The sequence below is a fragment of the Meles meles genome, chromosome 17, assembly GCF_922984935.1.
Source record: "Meles meles chromosome 17, mMelMel3.1 paternal haplotype, whole genome shotgun sequence".
In the NCBI taxonomy this organism is placed as follows: Eukaryota; Metazoa; Chordata; class Mammalia; order Carnivora; family Mustelidae; genus Meles; species Meles meles.
Genome location: NC_060082.1, coordinates 62084241 through 62106905, shown reverse-complemented (window position 1 = coordinate 62106905; position 22665 = coordinate 62084241). Strand labels below are relative to the sequence as shown.

The 22665-nt window shown below is 43.0% G+C and overlaps 2 protein-coding genes across 3 annotated transcripts in view; one reads left to right on the top strand and one right to left on the bottom strand.

Annotated features, from left to right (window-relative positions):
• Positions 1 to 2471, bottom strand: part of OPN3 (opsin 3) — a 43009-nt gene extending 40538 nt beyond the window's left edge. The window contains exon 1 of one of the 2 annotated variants that reach the window (XM_045983685.1): positions 1930 to 2471. In XM_045983685.1, coding sequence (XP_045839641.1) covers positions 1930 to 2302 — 373 coding nt within the window. In that variant the 5' untranslated portion in view covers positions 2303 to 2471. The remainder of the gene's footprint in view (positions 1 to 1929) is intronic. The other variant, XM_045983686.1, reaches the window with a different exon arrangement.
• Positions 2472 to 10707: 8236 nt separating this feature from the next.
• Positions 10708 to 22665, top strand: part of WDR64 (WD repeat domain 64) — a 142412-nt gene continuing 130454 nt past the window's right edge. The window contains exons 1-2 of the mRNA XM_045981954.1: positions 10708 to 10852; positions 15858 to 15988. Of these exons, the coding sequence (XP_045837910.1) occupies positions 10708 to 10852; positions 15858 to 15988 (276 nt within the window). The remainder of the gene's footprint in view (positions 10853 to 15857; positions 15989 to 22665) is intronic.

The window sequence follows — 22665 nt, the reverse complement described above, 5'->3', positions numbered from 1 at the left end:
GTCTAAGAACTTTTTCAGTTCCATCACAACTCCACTACTGACTGGTCTCCCAGGGCTTAAAGTCTTTGACTCTGATCCCAGAGTTTCCACCTCTAATCTAAAAATAAGGATAAAGTCATGGCTGAAAGCAGTAACTATATGAGAAACAGAGCAGTCGTCAGGCGAAACACCGTGTGCGGTCAATGTTTCTAGCAGTCTTAGAAAATCCCTCCCGACTAGTATGGCCCCTGAGCAGGGGGGAATGAAGGAAGGAAGGAAAAGCAACGGAAGGAGACGCAGCAGCAGAATGAGGTCACACAGGCAAGAGATGAGGAAGAGGGTGAATGCTGGTACTAATAAAGAACTCAACACACCCTCGGTTTTAAACCCCCCAGGCCCAGAGTCCAAACAGAACTGCCCAGCATAGAAAAAGCACTTCTTGGAAATACGAACTTTAATGTCTGTGATCAAACACCTGTTGCCCAGCCCAGGAAGCATTACTGATGACACTTTAGGGTTTAGCTTCAATCACCCTCCTTAACTGAAAGCTTAGCCCTGCCCAAAAAATCGTCTGACACGTATTTTAAATTAATATAAAGAATATAAGCACACAGCCATCTGTATCACCAGCTGCATACACTTAACGGCCCCCTCCCAAGTTTCAAATCTTTGTATAAATAAAATTCTCAGGCTGCTTATCGAGGAGAGGGGGGAGTAGTATTAGAATATTAGAAAAACTCAATCAAATAAATGAAATCATGATTCCTGTGACAATTTTTGTCTCCTTCAAAATACTAAAAAGTGAATTATAACAAATATAATATTTGGGTTTGCCACAACATAGGAGGTTGGTAAATAACACGATTTCTGATAATGCTACAAAGATTTTGTTCTCAAAAACCTGCCAAGATAAGTGCAGTGATAAATTATCAATATATTTCACCTTTTTTTTTTTTCAAGGACCTTTAAGACCTGTGAAATACACATTCCTATTTCACATCTCGTGCAAACGAAATTCCTGGAGCACACACAATAAAATAATTCCCAAGCCTAGAAAATCACATCTTCAACGATACATGCTTCGAAATGAGCATCTTTCACAATGTCAAGTCTCGACGAGACACGAATCTTCCACAGGATTAGGAGTACTGCTGAAATAAATCTTCAATTAACAATCAAGTTCTACTTTAATGAAATCTACCGGCTGCACAGCTAACTGTCCATCTAGGGTGGGATTCTGAGCCAGCTGTAATCTCACCTTAGATTTTGGGGCGCTGGAACCCCTAAGGAGGAAAATACAGTAAAAAGAGCTTAGAAGGCCACATGCCGATTTGCATTCTGAGAACCTGAATGAAGCTCTTTCACTTCTAGGAAGCATTCAAAGGTTTACATCTGCTAATGAGCAAAATTAAAGAAAAAAAAAGTACACACTGCCACTCTGCCACAAACAGCAATGAATTCAATCTCTTCTCATCACCCTCTCCAGCTTCCCTGAGTTAGTTACTTTTTCTTGAATCTGTTGACTCTACAGCCCTTCGTTTCCTTCCTCAAAGTGTAAAGCCGCGGTTTCGTGCCCTGTTGAATTGCATTAGGGTGAAAACAGACATGAAAGGAACTGGACAGCGGGTGCAGGGGGTCGGGGAGGGGCTGGGGCCAAATCCGGGCTGGGGTTTAGGGCCGGCTGCGGGGACAGGAGCGGTCACAGAGACAGAGCCGAGGCCGCCGCGGAGCGAGAGGAGGTGAAGTAGAGGAGGGCAGGCCATGCAGCTTGGGGTGGACGAGGGGCGGCGAGACCCGTGCGGGCGCGGAGCGGCAGGGCGGGTGGGAGAAGGGGACGCGCGGGGAGGCGCCGAGGGTGGGCTGGGTGGCCGGGGACGCACAGAGACGGTGGCAATGCAGGAACGGAAGTTTGCAGAGGGGAGAACGCTTTCTCCTCCCAGCCCAACTCACCGAAGAGGCTGCTGCTAAACCCGTCCCACACGCAGCCCACGGTGTCCCAGACCCAGCCGTTCCTCAGGCAGGACACGAAGGTAAAGGTGACCCCGAAGAGGGAAACCAGCAGGTCGCTGACGCTGATGTTGACCAGCAAGAGGTGGGTGGGAGTGCGGAGCCGCGGGAACTTGTAGTAGAGGACGAGCACCAGCAGGTTGTTGCCGACGCCCAGCAGCCCGATGCAGCCGAGCAGCAGCGCCAGGCGCTCGTAGGTGCCCGGGCTGAAGAGAGGCGCGGGGCTGAGCGTCCCCGCCGGTCCCGGCCCCTCGGCGCCCGCGGCCCCGCCGCCCTCCCAGTGGCCCTGGCCGCCGCTACGGTTCCCCGAGTACATGGCCCAGCGCCGGCGCGCTCGACGGACGAGGCGCTCAGCCTCCCGCGCGGCCCGTGGCGCGCTCCGCACTGGGTGGGGCTCCAGCTCCGCCGCCCGCTCGGGCCATTGTGCGCGCCTGGACCGCCCTCCCCTACCCCTTCCGCCCGGCGCGCCCCCGTAGCCCTGCCCCCTCCCGCGCGCCGCGTTCCCGATACGCCTTTGTGGCTCCGCCCCCTACCTTCGCGCGTCGCGTTCCCGCCGCTCCCCGCGCCACAGCGCCCCCTCGTAGCCCCGCCCCCTCTCCCTGGGCGGGCTCCTGTGGCCCCGCCCCTTACCCCAGCGCGTCGCGTTCCCGCCGTTCCCCGCGCCCCAGCCACCTCCTTAGTCCCTCCCCCTTGCCCTTTGGCTTTACCGCAGCTCCCCTCTTGCTCGGGCTTTGCCGGGGGCTCTGGTCCCAGAGTCTCCAGGCCCGGGCACTCCTGCCTCGGCGTGCGCGCACTAACGTGCACGCGCGTCGGGCCAGAGGGGAGGAAGAGTCAGCGGCAGTGGCTCCCCGCACCCCGTCTCCGTGCACCCGGCTGAAGCCTCACAGCCTTGCTCCCGTTCACGCACTCACTCGTGCATTCACTCCTTTGCAAGCGTTTGTGCGCCCCTGCGTCTAGCTCGTGCTGACAGGAAGGTGTGCGAGGGCCTTCCGTCCCGGGTTTCTCACCTTCCCAGGAAGCCGCAACGACCCGCCGCCCGCGCACCGCGCCGCTCTCCTCTCACACCGGAAACGGGGGCCCCAGGCTGGACCCAGGCCCGCGGGCGTCGTCCCTCCCGTGCTGCTCCAGAGTAGCGGCGGTCAGTTCTGTGACTGGGGCGGGCCAAAGCCCCTCCCCGGCGGGGACGGTCCAGGCTGTGCCCTCCGAGCTTCAGCCTAAACGCAGCAGGGGTGGAGAGGTAGCTGCTCCACTTAGAACAGCACACGTTCTCCGCTGGCCTTTCCCCAGTAGCGGTGAAACAGGACAATTCAAATACAGGCTGTGACCCTGATCGCGGCCTGCGAGGGCCGCGCTGCTGTCCCTGCAGAGGCCCCGACGAGGTCCCAAAGGAGGATCACGTCCGAGCCAGACCTGAGGAGGCTCTGGGAACTGGTGACGAACACGGTGTGGAAGGGCAAAGGAATTGTCCTCTAGGAGGGTGTTGACCCCTTTCACCTCGGTTCAAAAGCCCAACGGAGACTGACTAGCTTCACTGAACCCCCGGTCTAAATTCCCTGGACGTGTAGCATCAAAGAGGGCGGGTGAGCTCTCCGGCCCGGTGCACTGAGCGATATGTTCTGCCCTCAAAACCTCGATTTGTCTTTAAAGATCCCAATCTGGATTTGTCATCTATGTGACCCACACCTTTAAAAATTTTGTTTACTTTTATATATATATATATATATATATATATATATATATACACACACACACACACACACACACATATGTATATATGTATGTAGAGAGATGTACAGAACCATTTAACAAGTTCTGTATATTTAACGTTCCCTGTGTTTTCATCACACTTCCTTCCCAGTCTACAGTAAGCTCTCAGTAAATATTCACTGAATAAATAAAGAAGGACTCACTGTATTTTCTCCATTCATTCAATCATTCATTCTTTCATTGGTGCTGACTCCCTGCCCTCACAAAGCTTATATTCTGGTTATGCTGGGACAGCAGACAATAATCAAGTAAGTACATGTGCAGTGTGTCAAGTGCAGATATGTGCCATAAAGAAAAACAAGGCAAAGAAAGGGTATGGGGGAGAGAAGGAAAAGGTTATTTTGTATAGGTGGTTATGGATGGCTGTGCTGAGTTCTGCAGGCACAGGGAACATGTACTGAGTTGGGAATGTGCTTAGCTCATTAGAGAGAAAAAAAAAACAACAAGGAAACCAACATGGCTGGTGGAGCAAAAGGGGAATTAAGAAATGAAGGCAGAAAGGTGGATGAGCCGTGATTGGGCAGATGATGCAAGGCCATGGCCATTTTAATAAAAGAACTTTGGCTTTTACTCTCTTAGGGTCAAGTCCAGGGCAACATGTATGGGAGAGGAATAACAGCAGGGAATGAAAAAGAGGAGGAGGAGGCTCTTGGCAAATGTGTAAGAATTCCGAGAGAGTCATTTTTACAATATTATTAATGGTTAAGGATGTTCATTATACTTGAGAGAAACAGGCACTGTTGCCACAAATATGATTTAAATTGTCAACAATGATAGGCCATTCGTTGGGGAAAGGAACGTCTTCTCAACAAATGGTGCTTGGAAACCTGGATGTCCCCCTGCAAAAAATGAAGTTGGACCTTTCTCCTAACACGGTATAGAAAAATTAACTCAGAAAGGATCAAACAGCTAAGCTTAAGCACTCAAACTATAGAACTCTTAGAAGAGAGCGTAGGAAAAAAGTCTTCATTGCATTGGATTTGGCAATAATTTCTGGGATATGGCACCAAAGGCACAGGTAACAAAAGAAAAACATAGATAACTTGAAATCCAACAAAATTTAAATTGTGCATCAAAGGATGCTATCAAGAGAGTGAAGTAACAACTCATAAAATATTTGCAAATCATAGATTTGTAAAGGATTAATATCCAGAATATAAAAAGAACTCCTACAACTCAACAGTAACAACAAAAAAATCCCCAAGGACCCAATTCAAAAATGGGCAAAGAACCTGAATAGACATTTCTCCCAAGGTATACGAAGGGCCTATAAGCACATAAAAGGTACTCAATCTCATTAGCAATTAGGGACATGCAAATCAAGGCCGCAATGAAATATCACTTCACACACTAGGATGGCTGTTCTCAAAAACTAAATTCTAAAACAAAAAATGGAAAATAATAAGTGTTGGCAAGGGTGTGGAGAATAACCCTGATGTGCTGCTGCTGAGAATGCAAGATGGCACAGTCACCATGGAAACAGTGTGGCAGCTCCTCAAAATGTTAAACATAGAGTTACCATATGATCATATGATATGATCATATCATAGAATTATCACATGATGATTATGTAATAATTATAATTGTGTATTATAATTATGTGATACATATGTATTAATATATTACACATATGTAATATATATCACCGAAAGAATTGAAAGCAGGCATTTGAATAGATATTTGTACACCAATGTTTATAGCAGCCGAAAGGTGGAAATAACCCAAATATCCATCATCAGATAAATGGATAAACAAAATGTGGCATACAATGGAATATTACTCAGTCAAAAAAAGGAATGAAATTCTAGTACGTGATAACATGCATAAACCTTGAAAACATCATGTTAAGTGAAATAAGCCAGACACAAAAGGACAAATATCATGTGATCCCACTTACAGGAGGCACCTAGCATAAGCAAATTCATGGAGACAGAAAGAATTATGGCTGCCAGGGTCTGAGGTGGGAGGAACTGGGAGTTAGTGATTAGGATCACAGAGCTTTGGTTTGAGATGATGCAAAAGTTCTGGAAATGGACAGTGGTGGTGGTTCGTAACATTGGGAATGTACTTAATGTACTTAATGAACATTAATGTACTTATGTACTGAATGTACTTAATGCCACAAAATTGTACACTTTTATGCTAAATATATTTTACCACAATAAAAAAGGATGTGCAAATTGTACCTGGATCTAAAAGAGTAGGAAAATAAAACAGATGTAACCAATTTATTGAGAAAGATACTCAACATGTGTAAGCAGAAAGTGACTTTATTCTCTCTCCCATTACTCATTTCAAATGTCTTCTCGGCTCCTGTTCTTTAACTGTCTTTTGGATGGCATTTTATCAGGTCCCAAAGCCTTTCTGGTCACTTTCAATGAATATAAAGTCCTGAATATTATAATACTGAAATGTTAAAACTCATGGAAAACTCACTTGTCAACCCTCCAAAACAGAGCCTGCTTCAGGCCTGGAGAACTTCAGGAGGTAGGTGTGGAGGGGACTAAATTTAGCTTCTCCCGTTCCCTAAGTCTACTACCTTAGATGCTGCTCTGGGCTCCTCTGGGATTTCAAGCAAAAATCTTCCCTGATTGGTAAAGTTGTCACCTGATGTTGGCGCCCTCTGATTGTAGCACATTTTAAGAGCTATCATTTCTCTTCTAGGGTGATTCGTGGGTTCTTTTGAGGACCTGAGATCATGGAGGTCTGTCTCTCACAAGTCCCTTGACAGGGGCAATGCCTTTGTAAGCTAGCTGCTTGCTTCCCCCTCTGGGACCCTGGTTAGGGCCCCCAGACCCTGCAGGCAGCCTTCTCCAGTAGGGGGCCCTGATTGTTTGGCATCTGGCCTTCTGGAAATGTATGCATCCTTGTCCCACCAAATTCTGAATGTGGACTGTGGTGGAAAACAGGCCAGCCCCAATCTCTCCCCTCTGGTGCCCACTGGGTGGAAGGAAGTTGAGAAAAGTCAGGGCCCCTTGACTACTCCCAAAATTCCAAGGAAGTGCTCATGAGTGCTCTCCTCAGTCTCCTAAGGAATTGCCTTCTTTTCAGTAGTTTGAACGACTACCTGCAGACCTGGTTTTTCCAGTGTCTCTGTACCCCCTCCTGCATCAACCATGCAGCCCTGTCCTTTAGATTGGGGGAGTTCTTCAACTGTATTGTGGGGCCCCACCCAAGGCATCAGGGGATCCCTTTTAATATCTTCCTACACCAGAGCATTAAATTCATCCCTTTCCCCATATTCCAAGCAAGTCCTTTATAACGTACAAGAGGGTGGGGAGTGAGGGGTAATGGAGATGGGTTTTATCTGTCATTCTTGCAGGGGATCCCTGATAACCCCCAGCCTTCTGCATCAGGCACATGTCACTTGACAGGGAACTTCCAGACCCCTACTCAATGGAGTAAACTTCCAAGGACTGGGATGTTGGCTCTCTAACCTTGGTCCCTGGTGGGAAACCCTTACTGAAGAGTCTTACCAAATATATCTGTACCTTTTCCTGCCTTATGAAACATCTTTGGGATACCTGGGTGGCTTTGTTGGTTCAGCGTCTGTCTTTGGCTCAGGTCATGACCCCAGAGTCCTGGGATCAGTCCCGCATTGGGATTTTGGTCCATGGAGAGCCTGCTTCTCCCTCTGCCCCTCCCCCTTCTGCTCCTCCCCCCACTCATGCTCCGGCGCACTCTCTCTCTCTGAAAAATAAATAAAAGCTTTAAGAAATAAAATAAAGAATTTTAAATAAAGATTGAGTGAATGTAATTGAATTAAACAAAAAGAGAGAGAGAATCTGGCATGTCTCGCTCTGAACATCACTTCTCCTAGTGCATATAGCTCCTCGGATGTAGGACTCAGCTTAATCTATAAACTGTGTACCTGTCCACACTCCTCTTCCCAAAATGCATACATTTGTTTAAAAATGAAACCTCATTTACAGCCTTGCTCTTAAGAGCAGAGTGTGAGTGACCGAAGAGTTAGGACAGAGTGGACACTCAATTTCTTAAAAGAACTGGTTAGTGATGTACCCCTGGGGATAAAAATACATTATATGTTTATTAAAAAAAAAATTTGGAAGGGGAGGCAAACCATAAGAGACTATGGACTCTGAAAAACAACCTGAGGGTTTTGAAGGGTCGGGGGTGGGAGGTTGGGGGAACAGGTGGTGGGTAATAGGGAGGGCACGTATTGCATGGAGCACTGGGTGTTGTGCAAAAACAATGAATACTGTTACGCTGAAAAAAAAATAAATAAATTAAGAAAAAAAATATGTATGATAATATATAATAAATAAATAAATATAATAGCAAAAAAAAAACCCTACACACACAAAAAAGAACTGGTTAGTGAAGTTATGATTTGAGTGTAATCAAGATAAATCAGAATTAATCAAAGAAGGGATGCCTGGGTGGCTCAGTCAGTTAAGCATCTGCCTTTGGCTCAGGCTGGGATCCAGTCCCACGTCAGGCTCCTTGCTCGGCAGGGAACGTGCCTCTCTCCCTGCCTCTGTCTGCGGCTCCCCCTCCTCATGCTCTCTCTCTTTCTCTGACAAATAAAATCTTAAAAAAAAAAAAAAGAATTAATCAATGAAGATATCACTCCTCTGGGGTGAAATAAGCATTCTCAGCTGATGCATGTGGCAGGGCACAAGAAGGGCGTGATGCCAGCTGACCAGCTAAGAATCCGGCCCATGCTTACTCAGGCATTTTCAGGGTAAAAAGATGATACAAGAACAGGCGAAGACATAGATCGATCGATCAATAGATATAGATAGATAACCACACCAGTACCATCGTAGTGAAATGTTTATATGTTTTAGTGAAATTTTGGGACAAAAAGAACCTTTATAAGCTTCCAGAGTGTGTGTGTGGTGCGGGGGGAGGGGGAGATAAAAACAAGTCATGTACAAAGGATCAGGGGTGGACTAGTTCATGATTAGCAGCAGAAGCTGATTCAAAAAGACTTTATAACAATATGAGAAGAGAAAAGACAATGGGAGAATATCTTCATAATATTCAGTGAAAGTGATTTCCGACCTAGAACTATAACTCCAACCAAATAGCACTCGAATGCAAGAGAAGATTAAGAATATCTTCAAACATGCAGGGTATGTCAGAAATTTATCTTCCAGGCACTCTTTCTGGATGTAAGCCACCAAAATGAGGGAATCACCCATGGGAAAGAAAGGCATAGGATATAAAGGCGAGGATAAGGGAATTCCCAAAATGATGGCAAAGGGGGTAGCACTGTGACAGGGGTGTCCTGCCGCACCGATGGCATCTTTCCAGGCTGCACGAATGTGACCCAAGAGGCAGGAGTGCTATCAAGATGCCTTCTTTTGTATCATCTTTTTATACCAGCTCAGGGAAACCATTTCACCTATTTTTTAATAGTTTTTTTTTTACTTTTATTTGTTTTTTGTAACCTGTATGTCGGATATGGGGCTCAAACTCGTGACCCAGAGATCAAGAGTCACATGGTCTTCCAACGGAGCCAGTAAGGTGCCCCATTAGAACAGTTCTAGAATTATAGAAAAAGAGAATATGCAGGCAGTTCCCATATAATACCTTCTCACCCAGTTTCTCTTCTTATTAACATCTTACAGGAGTTTGGCTTATTTGTTACAACTCAGGAGCCAATATTGATACTTTGCTATTAATTTAAAGCCCACAGTTAATCAGACTGCCTTATTCTCTACCTTATGTCTTTTTCTGTTCCAGCATCTCAATCAGGATACCACATTACATCGAGTCATTCAATCTCCTTAAGCTTCTCTTGGCTGTGATAGTTTCTCAAACATTCCTCATTTCTCATGGCTTTGATAGTTTGAGAAGTACTGGTCAGTGAGTTGTTTTTTTTTTTTTTTTAGTTTTTATTATTGAAGTATATTTGACATACAGTGTTATATTAGCTACAGGTGTACATCATGATGACTGGACAATTCCATACATCACTCAGTGCTCAGGACCATCTGTCACCATCCTATATCACTACAATACCATTGGCTATATTCCCTGTGCTGTATTCAACTAATGACATCTTTTTTTTTTTTTTAAAGATTTTATTTATTTGACAGAGAGAAATCACAAGAGAGGCAGGCAGAGAGAGAGGAAGGGAAGCAGGCTCTCCGCTGAGCAGAGAGCCCGATGCGGGACTCGATCCCAGGATCCTGAGATCATGACCTGAGCCGAAGGCAGCGGCTTAACCCACTGAGCCACCCAGGTGCCCTCAACTAATGACATCTTGAAGAACTTTCTTCTCAATCAAAAACTACCCCTTGCCCATCTCTGCCTTACTTATTTTAATTGAATGTCAATGGATAAAGGAAGAAGGAACGTTTTTATTTCCTCCGACCTCTAAAATATCTTTTTCAGGAACAGAAATGACAAATGCTGAAGGACACTTTCATCTTTAGAAGTGTATTTAGAATGAATGTCAACTTGACTCTCCACAGCATCTTGAGGAAGGCAAATGGTTTGAGGTGGGAGGAGATATAGGAGAGAGAAAGTAATGCCTAATTTACCTTCTTTACCTTCCCTACTTCCCTCCCAGGGCGTGCCCCCCCCCCACACACTCTCTCAGTCACACACACGTACATACTCATACACACACTCACACAGTTTGTGGGGAAAGAAAGCTCGGTGCCCTCCTTATAAAGGAAGGGGAAGGTTACAGAGATATTATGATGCAATGAGGACCATATGAAAGACACTGGTAACATTATGAGGTCAGTATTTTCACTGAAATGCTTTCCTATATGAAATGCATTAGACTAAGCCAGGATAAGGTCCCAGTGGCGACTCTGACTCCTACCCACAATATGAGATTTTAAGATCAAAGGGATGCGACCCAGGACAAAACCTGAGACAGCAGGGAGGCAGTGTGACAACTGGAAGTTGTTTCAAGTTGACAAATTTGTGCTCTTTCTTTCTGCACAGAAATAAGAGATCCCCTGTGTCCCTATGGATACCAAGGAGCAAAAGCATTTAAACACTGAACTTCAGATTAGGAATTTTAGGACAGCCTTGAAGGGGTTTAAAAACTTGGTTGAGCAAGCAGCAGCCCAGAAAAGAGATGAAAGAGGAGGACTGCTTATCCAGAAAGAAGGTAAGCTCAGTGATTACGACAGTCGAGTTGGGTGTGTTGATGAGAACCGTGAAATGTTTCAAGCCATCAAAGAGAAGCACCATAGCTTAAGGGCCAAGACATCAGATGACTCACTAAAGGCCCAAGTGGTCCTGGGGGAAGCTTCGCTCCCTTCTCTGAAACTTAGTTGGCTCAAATGTAAAATTAAGAGGTTGGATGAAGTGATCTCGAAGGGCTCCTCCTTGGGATCTAGACCTGATGGCTTGCTGGTTGACCTGGGACTCTCAGAAGTACACAGTGACCATTAGCAAGCCATGGAAACCACCCTGCTCTCTCATTACTTAAGGGTATGGTGAGACCATAAAGAGTTTCATAAGCAGAGCAAAGTGTTTTTTCTGCAACTTTGCTTCACTGTCTTGGCCTCCCCATATCTCTCGGCTGAAGTGATTTCAAGCATGCCAAGGTAAGCAGAATGAGGTAGGCAGTAGTCTGCCAAGAATATTAACAGCAGAAAAAATGACACAGAATGGTGGGTCAGCACTCAGGGGGACAGCTTCAGGGCATTGTGGATGGCATTGAGGACAGCAGTGACAGACTTACCAGCACAGTAAAACACTAACAGGACAAAGCCTGCTGTTACAAGGAAAAGAGCAGAGCCCCTATAACTGTGATGGGGTTCGCATAGCCAGTTTCTGACCCAGGCTGTACAGCCACAAAAGAATGGAATTGTTGACTTTGGATGATCAAACACAAGCTGGCATTATTTGAATAGTGGTCAAGAATTTATAAATCATCTTTGAAAAAGAGAATTTATAAATCATCTTAATAAATATAATTTAATTGATTCTCTTGACAATTCTAAAAGGCAAATATTACTATTATTGCTATTACCCCCCCCCATCTTATTTGTTAAAGGACGGCAGGTACAGGAAAATCATCTGCCCGAGTCACTCAAGTTCTATGTGTTAGAGCTAAGCCTCAGAGCTTCAAGATGGACTTTTGAGATGAGTGTGAACTTGGCTGGACTTTCTAAACCACTACACAGAACTTTTATTTTTCCCCAATCGGCCTGTTTACCCGTCTCTGTAATTGATTTCCCAAACCTTTACCACTTCTGTTGACTCCTGTCCGGATCTCAGCTCCTTTCAGCCATGGTTCTAGCATCATAAGGAAAAACAAGACCAAAAGACAAGAATTCCCTCAACCTCTCTTTCCTCCACTTCTGAATTTCCCCAAAGCAACACCTGTCATTTTGTCTATCTGTCCTCCTGTCCAAGGCTATCACTTTGCTGCAACAACTTCAAAATCTCCTTTTCACTGGCTTTGTTCTCTCAAACTAAAAATATTCCCAAACATCCTGATTGACTTTCTCTTCCCTGTAAGGTATCACTGTATGCCTTTCTTTGCTTCTCCACTAAATTTCCCCACAGCATCACCACTTAATTTTCAATCTATTCAAGTCTGACTTCTCTCATCACTTTGCTGAAAATGCTCCTACTGAGGTGTCCCAGCACCGAGTATGACTGCCAAGTTCAATTGTTTTCATTTCCAGCACACCTGGCCCTTTCACTGCATTAGCTCAGTCCTCTGCTTCCAGAAACCCTCTCTTTCTGTGTCTCTCATCACACCTCTCTCTTATTTTTTTTTCTTTCTCAGTCTTTCTTTACCTCTTTTTTTTTTTTTTGAAGTCTTCCTGTGTTCTCTCTCAGTCTTAAAGCACTGATGCCATCCACCTAGTCTCCTAAACGAGGTATCTTGCTACAACCTTTGACTATCTCATGGAATCTTACTCCTGGGTTATTACAACAGGGGTTCAATATTATCATCTTCTTGCTAAGAGTTATTCCTTGATTTTTTTTTAAAATGCCACATCCCTGGCTTATTAACTCTGCTCTAAAGTCCATATATGTGAACTTGGCATTCGGGGCTATTCCCAGCCATGCCTCAATCTATCTTTCTCGTATCAGCTCCTAGAACTTTTCCTCTATGAACTTTCCATCCTAAAATGAACTTTTCAGCCTTCCCAAGCACCTCATACTCGTAATGACTCTGATTTTGTATGTATCATTCCTCCAATGTAGAATGTCTTTCCTCCCTTTTGTTGTCCCCATAAATCTTGCTCATTTTTAAGACCAAATCAAATCTCACCTTTCTGTAAAACCTTTCCCCAAAGTCACCCTTAGCACGGTTAATGCACTTTCTTGCCATCTCAAGGATTTCCCTTGACCTGCAGAAATTGATGCATGTTCCTGCACCTTCTCTTCACAGCACTTCCCTGTAGGTGCTCTGAAGGCTTTGTAACCCTAGGACTAGCCCAGTCTTGTGTCCAGGAAGTGCTCCTTAAATGTGTGTGAAGCAGGGATGCCTGGGTGGCTCAGTCGTTTAAGCAGCTGACACTTGATCTCAGGTCAGGTCTTGATCTCAGGGTCATGAATTCAACATGGGCATGGAGCCTATTCAAAAAAAAAAATGTGTGCTAAGCAAACAAGGTAAACTTGCTTTCACTTCAAGCTTGCAGTCACAAAGCCACATTGAAAAACTTCCTTCCTCTATAGTACACATGTGTCTATATGTATATATGTGTATGTATATGTATATGTATACATGTGTTGATACAGAATGAATATATTTCAATAGATATATAGTCATATATATTTTATAGAATATTATACTATAATATACTACAGCCCAGTGTATAGTAGGTATATTATATGTCTATTATATATAATATAGATTCAATAAGAACAAATTACTGCTAGATCTCCCTCTCTGACAGAGGGACTGATCTGAAAGACTGTGAAGGAGAAATACAATCTTAACTTTTCAGACTGTTAATGCTGACATCTCTTCATATTCATTCTTAAAACTGGGAAATAGGATCTGCTTCTAACCATAGGCAGGAAGCTAAGAATCAGAATGTTTTGATGTCAAGGAATTCATCTGTGCTCTTTAATCTTCTTGTCAATGACCTGATAGAATTAAAATCACCCCAGGAAAGAAAAGTTTCATCATCCTCCTCTAGCCACATCTGCAATGAGATACATTTACATGGAGACACATTACACTCACCATGGTGTGAATTTAAAGAGACTAATCTATTTAGACATCTCATAAGAATTTCAAATGTCATAAGACGAGAGGGAATGCCTTATTTCCCCAGGAATCATGGTCCCTCCACAGTTGCCCCTGCTTTGGTAAATAGCACCAGAATCTGCTGAGTTTGAAAACCAGAGACTTAAGCGTGAATCTAGAACACGATTTCTCAAGTTTGGCACTACTAATGTCTTTGTTCTGTGTATATGAATGTGGGCTGTGGGAGGGGTTATCCTGTACATTAAAGGATGGTTAGGCATATCTCTGGTCTCTATCTACTAGGTGCTGTAGCATTCCCATCCCTAATTCTAACAAGCAAAATTTTCTGGAGACGACGTTGCCAATGTCCCTGTAGGAGATGGATGGGATATCTCCCCTGGATGAGAACCACTGATCTGGAATCCTGCCTGTCCTTCACTCATCACTCCTGCCCTCCAACAACTTCCAGGCCATTAGAAGTCTTTGCCATTCTATTTCCAACTGTATCTCACCATCTCCAGTCCTACATCTCAGTTCCTATATCACTTATCATCCAATCAAGGACATTTCCAAGAAAGAAAGGGGTTGTTATTAATAACTAAGTTGAGAAAATCAGCTGCATCGCTCTGGCCACGCCTCCGCTATCTGAAACCCGGACTAAGGCACTAGCCTCTCTCTGGGTTCACAGCTTTCGCTCTTACCTCTTCCAGCAGCCACTATGCTTTGAGAAAAGGTTAAGGCAATAATACCTTACCAGTATGCTGAGAATAAAATACAAACGCTGACTCCAGCCTGACCCTCCTTCTTGGTAATTTCACCTGACAGTGCTTTCCCTGTCCTCACTATACTCCCTACACAGTGACCCTCCCAGAATATGCCAAACTCTGTCCAGACTCAGAGTCTTTTTGTTTGTTGGCTGCCTGAAATGCTCTTGTCTAGCTTTACACATGGCTGACTCCTTTTTGTTTATCGGGTCTCGGCTTAATTTTTTGACCCATATCCTTAGAGAGGCTTTCCTGAGGTCCATCGCTGCCCACCACCATTGATAGGTAATTCTGTCCCAGCGCCATATTGGTTTCCTTCCTAGTATTTAACTCGCTCTGCACCTTTGTACTTTACACCTTTATACATTCACTTTGCTACTAAGGTGTGACATACAGGAGAGCCTCCGGAGCACTAATCTTAAGTGTCAAGCACCGTAGACATGGACATTGCAAACATGTCTGCAGCTGCCAGCCAGATCCAGACAAAGAACATTCCTAGCATCCCCGAGAGTCCCCTTACACACAGATAACCGCTTATCCAATGCCTAGCTCCAGTAATTAGTCTTGCCTGTTGCAATCTATAAATATTTTGTTTCTTTACATGTGGATTTTATGTTTCTCCCACTAAAACGTTAACTCCCCGAGGAAGGGAACTTGTTTATTTAGTTTGGAGCCCAGTGTCTAGCTCAGTTCTCACACTTAACAATAGCAATGCCTTTTCGTGTCAAACTCCTTCTTATCTTTAGACTCAATAGTAGCTCCCAAGTGAATCACTAAATTGGGCAGAATCGAACTCAAGCATGGTGTGTGTGTGTCCACATATCGTCAAGGAACCGATTAAGAATTGCTCTTTGCTCCCCTGTCTCTTCTACCTGAGATGAGCTCTCGCAGACACTCCTGATTGGTAAAACTTTTCATAATAGGAAAGAACTAATCCACTTTCTTCTCTTTGTATTCCTGAACAAAACTCCTGATGGAAACATAAGCTGGGGAGGAACGACTGAAGACCATATTTTCTTCTAAGTAATATTTTAGTCAAGGGCTGAGTTATGTTTCTAATGTAAAGAACCTTAAAATGAGGCATTATCTGGTTTTAATAGGTTGAAATGAGGAAACTGATTAGAAGAGAGGAAAAGGAGCTGAGTCCTTGGAGTTTAGTAACAATGTTCTTGCAATTTGTTATAATGCAGATGTAATCGATTATGACAAGTTTTATGAGGCTGTGCAGGAACTCTTTGGTCCAGAAGTGAAGAGTCAAGATGTGAAAAGCTTTTATAGGAAACTCTGCAACAACCCCGATGTACCTATCGACTGGTGTGAGGTATCACTTTTCATGTTTATCATAAGAAATACAGGTATTGTTTCTCCTTGTTCAGAATAAATAATTTATCCAAGTGTGATTCCCACAGGGGTTAAGCCACGGAGTGTATGTGGCATGTGGGAATGCCATTAAAGACATGACCACCATCCCTAACTGAACGTGAGTGAGACAGACAGAGGTTTAACTCTATTATTCATGGCTAACTCTTGAATACTTTTAGACAGAGCTGCCAAATGGAAGAAATATACATGCCATTAACAACAACCAATATGTTAAATGCCTTCATTACATTCTCAAAGAGAGATCTTCCTTTTCAAATAGTTTCAAAGCATACAAATATCATGTAAGAGAAGAAAAAGACTATGGTTGACCGCCTCTACCATTTCCTGAGTCACTTCCCTGTCTGTGCAGTTCTGTGTCCCTTCCACCATTGTCTGGTGTTCTTGGATGAACGTAGAGAGGCATGTTTGTTTAAGTGATCTATGGACTATATATATATATATATGAATCTATGGAAAAGGAGAAAGGAATGCCTCTGATCATTGTTGAAACTCACAGAATACTGCACTCTGTAGGTTTGTTTGTAAACCAGATTCTTCCTATTCTAAAAGCATTCGAGGTAACTTACAATTTAAAAAATTGCACACATGCTTATAAAGCAATGGGAGTAATATTAAAAATTATCAGGCTCTTTCTCAAATATCAGTAGATAGAGGGGCACCTGAGTGGCTCAGTCAGTTAAGTGTCTGACTCTTGATTTCGGCTGAGGTCATGATCCTCAGGGTTGTGAGATCGAACCCTGTGTCGGGCTCTGCACTGAGTACGGAGCCCGCTTGAGATTCTCTTCCTTCCTCTCCCTCTGCCTCACCTCTGCTCAAAAAAGATCAGTAGATACAGTAGACAAAAAGAAAAGCAAAGATTGAAAGGATTTGCCTATCATTTTTAACAAGCTGGTAGATATGTATAAATAGAACTTTGAACCCAAGATATGGGAAAGACACATCTTCCCAACTATATGCACATCACAAAGCTGTGCATGTGTAAAAGTAAAAAGGGCATTTCAGTAAACTCCAATATAAGAAAACTAGGAATCAATAATAAAAGATTGCCCAAATCCCTAAGAACTGACCAAATAAAAAGAGAATTAGTTTTGGGAAAAAATTATAAACAAAAAGCCTATTAAGCCTTTAAAGAATACATAATTCCTGCATTATATGTAGTTTTGTACAACTTAAGAAAAGCTGATAAGTTAACCCACTCATTTTATGAGGTTGTAATAACAACTGAACAGAGAAAAAATGCCAGGGAATGAGAGGCCAATATTGATGCTGAAATGCTAAGTAAAATTTTAACAAGTCAAATTCAACAGTGCATTAAAAATCATTTCTGAGTAGAACTCATCCCAGAAAAGTAAAGGCAATTTAATATTAGAAAGTTCAGGAACATATTTCATTCAACATGTTAGAAGAGAAAAAAAAAAACCAATACGATAATTTTAATTAGAAGTCAGCACGCTAAGGCCCACAGGCCAAACCGAACAGCCACGTGTTTTTTGTTTTTTTTAAAGATTTTATTTATTTATTTGGCAGAGAGAAATCACAAGTAGGCAGAGAGGCAGGCAGAGAGAGAGGAGGAAGCAGGCTCCCTGCTGAGGAGACAGCCCGATGCGGGACTCGATCCCAGGACACTGGGATCATGACCTGAGCCGAAGGCAGAGGCTTTAACCCACTGAGCCACCCAGGCGCCCCTGCAAACAAGGTTTATTGGAACACAGAACACTCACCCATCTGTATACTTTGTGGCTATGTCTGTGTTACAAGAACAAAAATGAATAATGTGACAGAGACTGAATGCTCTGTAAGTCAACAATATTTACTACCTACCTCTTTTCAGGAAAAGTTTGCTGACTCCTGATCTTAAACTAACATAAAAAATTTTTTTGATAGAAATCCAGTAGCCATTCCCATTTTTACAAAGAAAAAAAAATCTTGGCAGAATAAGAATGAAGGACAATTTCCCGAACTTAGTAAAAGGTTGTGTTCATTTTCTGGAGCTGCTGTAAAAAATGACCACTAATTAAGCAAATTTCCCCTCGGCTTTATTGACGTAGAACATTGTGTAAGTTTAGGTGCACAACGTATTAATCTGTACGTTTCTCTATGTCAAAATGGCCACCTCCATGGGGTTAGTCGTCACCTCCGTCGTGTCACGTGATTACCGTTTCTTCTTTGCGGGGAGAACATTAAAGATCTACTCCTTTGGCAACTTTGAAGTACACCATGAGGCATTCTTAACCGTAACTGTCATTCTGTACGTTAGATCCCCAGAACACATCCATCTTATAATTGGAAGTTTGAACTCTTTGAACAACATGTCCCCTTTCCCTGGATAACCACCATTCTAGTCTGTTTCTGTGAGTTTAGCTTCTTTTGATTCCTCACATAAGTGATATTATGTCTTTCTGTGTCTGACTTATTTTACTTAGCATAATGCTTACAAGGTCCACACATGCTGTTGCAAATGTCAAGATTTCTTTCTTTCTAAACTTCGCAACTTCAAGAAACACACATTTATTATCTCACCATTTCCATGGAGCAGGAGTCTGGACACAACTTAGCTGGGTCTTCTGCTCAAGGTCTCACAGGGCTGCAATCATGTTATTCTCATTTGGAAACTCAACCAGTGAAGAATCTTCTTCCAAGCTCATTCCAGGGGTTGGCAAAATGCACTTCCTTGTTGTGTATGACGAAGGGACTCAGCTTTTTATTGGCTGGAAGTGGAGACTGGAAGGTGCCCTCATGTTTCTGAGGCTGTCTGCAGTTCTTTGCCTTATGAAACACTACATAGGCAGTTCATAACTTCGCTTCTTCAAGGCTTTCTCCACAGTCCCTGAAGACAGTCTTGTATAATGTAACATAATCACGGGAGAAACAATCCAGCACATTTGCCTTATTCTTTTGATTAGAAGCAAGTCACAAGTTCTAGGCACACTCAAGGGATGAGGGTTCTGCAAAGGTGTGACTCACTGTGTGTGTGGGGAGGCGATTTACTTTAGGATGTGCTCTTTTTTTTTTTTTTAAGATTTTATTTATTTACTTGACAAAGTAGGCAGAGAAGCAGGCAGAGAGAAAGGGGGAAGCAGGCTCTCTGCTGAGCCTGATGTGGGGCTCGATCCCAAGACCCAGGGATCATGACCTGCGCCAAAGGCAGAGGATTAACCCACTGAGCCACCCAGGTGCCCCTAATATGTGCTCTTCTAACCAGAAGTCTCTAGAAACCTCTTTAATCAAGGGTCATATTTAATGATAAAATACTAGGAACACTCCAGCGCCTGGGTGGCTCAGTCGGTTAAGCCTTTGCCTTTGGCTCAGGTCATGATCTCAGCCCTGCATCCGGCTCTCTCCTCGGTGGGGAGCCTGCTTCCCCCTCCCTCTCTCTCTGCCTGCCTCTCTGCCTACTTGGGATCTCTGTCTGTCAAACAAATAAATAAAATCTTTAAAAAAAAATACAAGGAACACTCTCATTAAAGTTAGGAGCAAGAAAAGGATGCCTATTATCTTTACTACTCTTCAACACCTCACTGGAGATTGAAACAATGAAAAGACAAAAATAAACAAACAAACAAATAAGATTTATATATCAAAGACAATGAATCCTGAATGCCATGCTTGCTTCTTTTTCTTTCTCTCCCTCCTTCTCTTCCTTCTTTCCTTTGTCCTTCTTTTCTTTTTTCTTTTCCATTCTTTTTTTAGAGCCTGTTTCGGTTGAGCTTGCCTTTAGAGCCCTATATTCAACGGTCAATTTTCCAGTGTGTCTTGGGTTTTCAGCAGCATATTTCTGAGAGTTGCTGTGTGGTTACCTGAATTCTATACAGTGATGACCTGTTTTTCTGGAACGATCACGAGTTAACGTTTGTGTTGCTAAAATTAGAGGGAATATTAGTCATTTTGTCAGAATCCACTACATAGAACTTGAGAGTCACTGCTGGATATTACCAAAGGTAGAACCCCTGAGGAAAGGTTGGGCCAGGACCTGAAGAGGCCCCCTGATTAGAAGGCACAGGTAAAATGAGACAGCTGTATTGGTAAGACGGCCAGAGAATGACTGGGAAATGTTGGATTTATCCTTAGTGAAGCAGCACGAAATCTTGAAGAAGCTTTGCTAGGAAAGACCCTCATCAGAGACGGAACCCTTAGACACTCTAAACTGCCGCACTGCCCAAAACACTTGCCCCTACCCACAGGAGGCTACTGAGGACTGGAAATGTAACTAGTCTCAATGGAGATGTGCTATAATTATTGAATACACACTGGATTTCAAAGATGTAATACATGAAGGTGATGTAAAATAGCTCACTAGGAACTTTTTATATTGGTTACATGTGGAAATTATATTGGACATATCAGCTTAAAAATGTCTTATTAAAGGGTGCCTGGGTGGCTCAGTGGGTTAAGCCTCTACCTTCAGCTCAGGTCATGATCCCAGGGTCCTGGGATCAAGCCCATCACAAAGCTCTCTGCTCGGCGGGGAGCCTGCTTCGCCCTCTGCCTCTGCCTGCTGCTCCCACAGCTTGTGTTCTCTCTCTGACAAATAAATAAATAAGTAACATCTTTTTAATAAATACAATTAAATTAATTCACTCTTTTTACATTTTTTAAAAGATTTTATTTATTTATTTGTTTGACAGAGATTACAAGTTGGCAGAGAGGCAGGCAGAGAGAGAAAAGGAAGCAGGCTCCCTGCTGAGCAAAGAGCCCGAGGACCCTGGGATCATGACCTGAGCTGAAGGCAGAGGCTTTAACCCACTGAGCCACCCAGGCGCCCCAACTCTTTTTACATTTTTAATGTGGCTACTAGAAAAATTTAAAGTTAAATATATGGCTCTCATTATGTTTTTATTGGACAGCAGAGAAAATGTCAAAAAAGACATGGAAGGAATTTGCCCTGATCAGCAAGGATGGATTTTTGCTGGCAAATGACTGAAAGATGGACAGACCACGTCCCACAGAAAGAGTCCAACTTTGTTCTTTAGGAACAGTTCCAGAAAGAAGACATTTGGCATTGTTCTCTAAGAACACAATCATAAGAGAATAAAGTTTAATATAGTGTGTTTAAACACCAGAGGATCAAAGAAAATGATAACAGTTAGCCACCATGATCAAAAATGCTCATTCTGAAGAATGTGATTTCAAATTCTTTACTCTCAACTGGTTCTACGGATAAGTCAGATGAGCAAAATATCCCTTTTTATTTGAGCAAAATTATAAATAGAGGCCCATACATCAAATATGTAAATGTTTTTAAATTTGAAGTTCAGCAATTGTTAAATTAAGTAGGTTCTATCCTCCAATTTTGACAAACATGCCTTAGTAATGTCCTGGAAGTCCAAGTGAGAATTTAAAATTCTAGTACTTTGTAGTTTCACATTGAAACATGGAGACAAGGGGAGAGTTAGCCCTGGCCCGTGCTCCTTCTTTTAGTGTGTGTATATATATATATATATATATATATATTTATTTATTTATTTATATATAAATATATACTCCAGGACTCCGGGATCATGACCTGAGCCAAAGGCAGTCGCTTAACCAACTGAGTCACCCAGGTGCCCCATATATGACATATATATTAACAAAAGCCCTTAATCATCCAAAGATTAGCTTAAGAAATCCAATGAACAGTAAGATAGTCAGAGTTTTAAGAAATCAAATGAACGATAAGACAGTGAGTAATTTTGTGGGAATACAGAAATAGCTGTCTTTTTCCTAAAGGTTGTAGGTGTACAAAATAAACATGTTTTTTCAAGGATCTAGGCTCAATCACACTGTGTAAATCCTTTGGATACTGTCCCACCTACTCATAACTTGAATTCTCTGTCACTAAACTTGGAGTAGCAATAATTTTGAGAATACATATCCTCACTGTTCTCAATTTTTTTAATGAACATTTCTCACGTGCGATGGTTCATGTACTTGCATTTCTAATGTAATACTTCTGGATCACCAAAAATATGAAAATGAGTGTATAACGAGTAATTCATAGCAACATCAAATAATTTATGCATTTCAAGAAATAACAGAAGTCTGTTGATATTCTATTACACAGTTGGATTCAGAAAATCAACGCTCTAAAAATGTCCCAGGAGGCCAACAAATGAGACACGATCAACCCACTTACGTGAGAACCTGGCCTCCTTGTTCTCAGTTTTGAAGAGAGAGAATTAGGTTACAAATGTTTTGTTGTATGTAAACAGAACACTTCTTTGTCCATAAAATAAATGGATGAAGGAATAAGTAAAGAAAACCCAGATTGTTTCATTGTGTAGGTGAGGAATTAGAGCCCCGTTCTTTTCCGCATCTATTCTCTCTTTCTCCTTCTCTTTCCCTTTCTGGTTAGAACATCGTAATTATCTCACGTTTCTCTTTTTTCGGACACCTCCTATATTCTCATCTACTCTCCTCAACAGTCCCTCCCCACCACGTAGACTGAGGCGGGCGATGTTTTGCAATCATAAAGATGAGGGAAATGAAACACAGACAGGTTAATTGACTTACCGAAAGCCACAGAGAAAATAGGTTTTGGTCCTGGAGCTGAGACTTTCTCCTTCTGTCTACAGTGACTTCATATGACATTATTCTGTCGTATCACCTGGGTTCTTCTCTTCATAAATCACATGC